This window comes from Oncorhynchus gorbuscha, linkage group LG21, assembly GCF_021184085.1.
Source record: "Oncorhynchus gorbuscha isolate QuinsamMale2020 ecotype Even-year linkage group LG21, OgorEven_v1.0, whole genome shotgun sequence".
In the NCBI taxonomy this organism is placed as follows: Eukaryota; Metazoa; Chordata; class Actinopteri; order Salmoniformes; family Salmonidae; genus Oncorhynchus; species Oncorhynchus gorbuscha.
The window spans coordinates 54,960,907-54,967,256 of record NC_060193.1 but is presented as its reverse complement, the minus strand read 5'-3'; the positions used below and the strand labels follow the sequence as shown (position 1 = coordinate 54,967,256).

The 6,350-nt window shown below is 47.9% G+C and overlaps 1 protein-coding gene across 1 annotated transcript in view; it reads right to left on the bottom strand.

Annotated features, from left to right (window-relative positions):
* Nucleotides 1–5,207: 5,207 nt before the first annotated feature.
* The window catches only part of LOC124008054 (phospholipid phosphatase-related protein type 3-like), a 78,463-nt gene continuing 77,320 nt past the window's right edge, over nt 5,208–6,350 (bottom strand). Inside the window, exon 5 of the mRNA XM_046318958.1 lies at nt 5,208–5,473. Coding sequence (XP_046174914.1) covers nt 5,208–5,473 — 266 coding nt within the window. The remainder of the gene's footprint in view (nt 5,474–6,350) is intronic.

The following is a 6,350-nucleotide window of genomic DNA, read 5'->3' as shown; positions in this document are numbered from 1 at the left end:
CATAAAGGGACGATGGACAGGGCCATGTACCGTCAAATCTTGGGTCAGAACCTCCTTCCTTCAGCCAGGGCATTGAAAATGGGTTGTGGATGGGTATTCCAGCATGACAATGACCCAAAACACACGGCCAAGGCAACAAAGGAGTGGCTCAAGAAGAAGCACATTAAGGTCCTGTGGTGGCCTAGCCAGTCTCCAGACCGTAATCCCATAGAAAATCTGTGGAGGGAGCTGAAGGTTCTAGTTGCCAAAAGTCAGCCTCGAAACCTTAATGACTTGGAGAAGATCTGCAAAGAGGAGTGGGACAAAATCCCTCCTGAGATTTGTGCAAACCTGGTGGCCAACTACAAGATTAGTCTGACCTCTGTGATTGCCAAAAAGGGTTTTGACACCAAGTACTAAGTCAAGTTTTGCAGAGGGGTCAAATACTTATTTCCGTCATTAAAATTACTGAATTTTTGTTGTTGTTATTCTGTCTCTCACTGTTCAAATAAACCTACCATTAAAATTATAGACTGATCATTTCTTTGTCAGTGGGAAAACATACAAAATCAGCAGGGGATCAAATACTTTTTTCCCTCACTGTAACTCAAAGCCTGCTCGATTGAAGGGTAGAGGATGAGGGGTTGGAGTTTCCTTGTTCAGACCCAGAAGGAGAGCGGGATGTGAATGGCCGCTACGCATCCATCACAATGAAGCAGATGAATGTAGCTGATTTTGGAAGGGGATCCAGGTCTGAGATGCTATGATAAAGTAAGGCAGCGCAGATGAAAACAAACAGGGACAAATGAGTAATTAGGGGGAGAATTTCCTCTTTCCCTTCACTTTCCCCACCTTATCCTTCTACAACAGAAGTCCCATTGCATTGGAGAGCATTCGCAGACATCACAGTTCGGACGGGGGAGTAATGCGAGACTGTTTGAGAAGTATGCAGTGGTATTTCGTTCTGTCTGGCCGTGGAGTGTTGAGCTGATGAGGCAGCGGAGGGCTGACGGGGTCTAGGCATGTCTCTCCCTCTGCTAATCCCTAGAACCTATAGCTCCTGGGTACTGGGTCACAGTAACACATTACCCATGTCTCCCTCTCCTCCCTCCCTCTGCCATGCGATCCAGAGGGGAGTCCACCGGTAGCCCAACAGCATGATGTAAAGATAAAACACAGCACTGGAACACAATTTCTTTCACTTTGAGTTAGAGCCTGGTTCTTATGAGACTGAGTGGGAAAGGGCTCCATCCTTAGTGACCTGTGTTATTGTATCTAATGTCTTCTACACCCAGGCCAAGGCAGAATACTGTCAGTTACTGCCTGATGACAGTCAGTGTTAATCTGTGTCAATATGTGTCAAGCCCTGTATATCCTCTCTGGGTTAAAGCTGATGTGAGGGGTGTGTCAACAGACATAATTATAGGGCTGCTATTCTAAGTACAATACAATTCCCTAATAAGACTCCATCTGAACTGGTATTAATGGAATATTTCCACACAACAGATAATGTGATTGTCAGAAGCCAGTCTGAAACAGCTGGTTCAGTTAGCTACCAGTCTAAAACAGCTGGTTCAGTTAGCTACCAGTCTAAAACAGCTGGTTCAGCTAGCTATCAGTCCAAAACAGCTGGTTCAGCTAGCTACCAGTCTAAAACAGCTGGTTCAGTTATCTACCATTCCAAAACAGCTGGTTCAGCTAGCTACCAGTCTAAAACAGCTGGTTCAGCTAGCTACAAGTCTAAAACAGCTGGTTGAGTTTTCTACCAGTCTAAAACAGCTGGTTCAGCTAGCTACTAGTCTAAAACAGCTGGTTCCGTTATCTACTAGTCTAAAACAGCTGGTTCAGTTAGCTACCAGTCTAAAACAGCTGGTTTAGTTAGATACCAGTCTAAAACAGCTGGTTTAGTTAGATACCAGTCTGAAACAGCTGGTTCAGTTAGCTACCAGTCTAAAACAGCTGGTTCAGTTAGCTACCAGTCTAAAACAGCTGGTTCAGTTAGCTACCAGTCGAAAACAGCTGCTTTAGTTAGCTACCAGTCTAAAATAGCTGGTTCAGTTAGCTACCAGTCCAAAACAGCTGCTTTAGTTAGCTACCAGTCCAAGACAGCTGCTTTAGTTAGCTACCAGTCTAAAACAGCTGGTTCAGGTCGCTACCAGTCTAAAACAGCTGGTTCAGTTAGCTACCAGTCCAAAACAGCTGCTTTAGTTAGCTACCAGTCTAAAACACTGGATCAGATAGCTACCAGTCTAAAACAGCTGGTTCAGTTAGCTACCAGTCTAAAACACTGGATCAGATAGCTACCAGTCTAAAACAGCTGGTTCAGTTCGCTACCAGTCTAAAACAGCTGGTTCAGCTAACAACCAGTCTAAAGCATCACAGAACCAGTAACAGTGGTAACCTACATTCATTGCTCTCGTCTTTCTTTCTCGCTATCTCTCTCTCTTTACCTTTCAAACAAGGCTATGAAGTCATTCAAATTCTCAATCCAAATTCACTTCCAACCACAGAGAGTAATCAGACGCATGTTAGTATATGTTCCAGAGGCCGTGGCTCACCGTCCAGGTTTCATAGCTCATTTGATTCCCTCCGTGTGTTGGTATGACTCACTACACAGGCCCTTACAGTCTACACAGTATCAGCCGGGATTTCAGGGTTCTGTTTGTGCTGCTCTGTGTGTGTGTGTGTGTGTGTGTGTGTGTGTGTGTGTGTGTGTGTGTGTGTGTGTGTGTGTGTGTGTGTGTGTGTGTGTGTGTGTGTGTGTGTGTGTGTGTGTGTGTGTGTGTGTGTGTGTGTGTGTGTGTGTGTGTGTGTGTGTGTGTGTGTGTGCGTGTGCGTGTGTTTCTGTGTTTCTGTGAAGAGGGCCTGTCTGTAATGTGTCAGTGACGTCTTGGGGAGAGGGGTCAGGGGTTAAGAGGAGGTTAAGTGCAGCTCTTACACGAGGAGAGGAGAGGAGCAGGACAGCACCCTGGTGCATCACATGAACCGCTGCCAGAGAAGGGAGTTAGTAGCCAGCAGCAAGGTTGATGCAGAGGTCCTTGAACTGTACTCCCGTTCAGTATGTGCGTGTGTGTGTGTGTGTGTGTGTGTGTGTGTGTGTGTGTGTGTGTGTGTGTGTGTGTGTGTGTGTGTGTGTGTGTGTGTGTGTGTGTGTGTGTGTGTGTGTGTGTGTGTGTGTGTGTGTGTGTGTGTGTGTGTGTGTGTGTGTGTGTGTGTGTGTGTGTGTGTGTGTGTGTTAGAGACAGAATGACACACACACATACAGTGTAGATTCACAGCCGACTCCTCTCTGTGATCTGACAGCCACTCTCCACACGTGATGATGGATACCCAATCGTTTGGTCCATGTCCTGCAGACCTCTGTCTGAACAGTGGACACCACTAATTGCATTAGATACAGTAGGGATTGCCTCCAGTCAACGATGCTGTCTATTGAGTCTCATACAGGGATGCTGCTGAATGTATCAGGTAGAACGGACTATATCTTGGTTGCTATGTAGAAGCCTATAGTTGAATACAATACGGGGTAGAAATACGCTCCTTCCAGACAGATGGTCATATTTGTCAGTTGGAGTTCTCAGCATGACACAGTAAACACAATACAGGGTTTCCTAGTGCTGCTGATCATGAGATCTATCCTAAATGTACTGTCCCCTCGGCTTTCAAGGTATGCAAACCATAACATGCACTTACATCAATTTACATTGTTCCATAGGATTATATCAGACACAGCAAAACAAAAAACAAAGATATTCTCGACGCTCATCATTGTATCTCCGCGCCATTAGCTGTGAAGTCCCCCGTGTCGGCTCTATGGGAGGATGACACGCTTGTGATTTCATTACAGCGTTCTCTGTTTCTTCATCTGATATGCAATATAGTCTTGGCTAGATGTCATTTGTCTCCTCTCCTCTCTAAGAAACTGTGAATATGTGATTCTCCAGAGCTCTGGGTGGTTGTTGACAAGCAGTATTTAGATGCTGCCTCTTTTCACCTTGCTTTTTTTCCAAATGGCACCCTATTCCGTACATAGTGCACTACATTTGATCAGACCCCTATGGTCCCTGGTCAAAAGTAGTGCACTACATAGGAAATAAGTTGCTATTTGGGACACAGACCCTTATTTCTCCCAGCAGATTGGCCCTGGTTTCATACTAATGAATTAGACAAGGGTGCTAACGAGATGCAGCATGCCGGGAGAAGATGCTGACAGTTAGCTAACAGTTCTCTTGGACGGCAGTGGTCACCTCAGACCTGGAAGTATGTGTGATTATGTGATGAATTAGCAAGGACTGTATGTAAAGAATATTCCTTACTAGCATTTGCTTTTGATGGTAGTTTGCAGAATATACATCCTGTAACGGTTGTCCTCCTCTTCTGAGGAGGAGTAGGAAGGATCGGACCAATACGCAGCGTGGTAAGTGTCCATGTTCATATTTATTTTAACTCAGAACACTAAGACAAAATAACAAAAATAGACCAAAACGAAACAGTTCTGTCTGGTGCAGCCACAGAGACAGAAAACAACTACCCACAACTCATAGTGGGAAAACAGGCTGCCTAAGTATGGTTCTCAATCAGAGACAACGATCGACAACTGCCTCTGATTGGAAACCATACCAGGCCAAACACAGAAATACAAAACCTAGAATACACAACATAGAATGCCCACCCCAACTCACGCCCTGACCAAACTAAAACAGAGACATAAAAAAGGAACTAAGGTTAGGATGTGACAGTACCCCCCCCCCCCAAAGGTGTGGACTCCGGCCTCAAAACCTAAACCCATAGGGGAGGGTCTGGGTGGGCATCTGTCCGCAGTGGCGGCTCTGGCGCGGGATGTGGACCCGACCCCACCCCACTCCACCATAGTCTTGGCCCACTTAAATGGCGCCTTTGGAGCGGCGACCCTCGCCGCCGACCTCGGACTGGGGACCCGAATAGCGGGCCCCGAATAGACGGGAGACTCCGGCAGCTCCGGACAGACGGGCAGCTCTGGCATCTCTGGACAGACAGGCGGTTCTGGCAGCTCCGGACAGATGGGAGAACCTGGAGGGAGGAGACGGAGAGACAGCCTGGTGCGTGGGGCTGCCACAGAACCCACCAGGCTGGGGAGACCTACAGGAGGCTTGGTGCGTGGAGGAGGCACCGGATGGACGAGGCTGTGGGGGAGCACTGGAGCACTGGTGCGCAGCCTTGGCACCACTCCTCCAGGCTGGATGACCCCTTTAGCCCGGACCCTCCAGAGTGCAGACACAGGTTGAACCGAGCTTGGGTGAGCACTGGAGATCTGGTGCATACCACTTGCACCTCTCCCTTGGGCTCAATGCCCACATTCGCCCGGCATGGGCGGAGCGCAGGCATAGGGCGCACTGCACACTCCCAGCGCCCCGGAGACACAGCAGACCGGCATACCGGAGACCGAACACGCTGAGCCGGCACAATACGCCCTGGCTGGATGCCCACTCTTGCATGGCACTTCCGGGGGGCTGGCCTATAGCGCACCGGGCTATGAGCGCGTACTGGCGACACCGTGCGCTTGACCGCATAACACGGTGCCTGACCAGTACTGCGATTCTCCCGGTAAGCACGGGAAGTTGGCTCAGGTCTATCGCCTGACTCCGCCAATCTCCCCGTGTGCCTCTCGTGCCTGTTGTGCTGCCTTACCTCGTATCGCCGCCGCTCAGCTTTCGCTGCCTCTAGATCTTCCTTGGGGCGACGATATTCCCCAGCCTGGGCCCAGGGTTCCTTGCCTTCCAGTATCTCCTCCCAAGTTCAGGAGTCCAGAACCCTCTGCACCTGGTTACCACACTGCTTGGTCCGGTTGTGGTGGGTAGTTCTGTAACGGTTTTCCTCCTCTTCTGTTTCTCAATCAGAGACAACGATCGACAGCTGCCTCTGATTGGGAACCATACCAGGCCAAACACAGAAATACAAAACCTAGAATACACAACTTAGAATTCCCACCTCCCAACTCACGCCCTGACCAAACTCAAACAGAGACATACAAAAGTAACTAAGGTCCCTTTTACACTGATCCATGATTTGACTACGTTGCTGTAGTGTTGGGTATATACCGTATCATTGTCAGCATTAGACTGTATTAGAATCGGAATGATTGATATGTCAAATGGTTTGAGCAAGTCATTGGCTGAAATGTCTTTCAGTTTGTCCATATTTCTCTGGTTTTGTCTGCCACTGTGCTATCAGAAATCACTGTTATGCATCTCTTACTTGCAGTAAGTAACGTATACATAACAGCCTGGGGTCAATGTAGTGATCATCTGTTTATACAGGTCCATGACTTCACATATTCAATAAATATCCATAGTCAAACGTACTTAATGACTCCAAGTACGAGTAACAGCTAA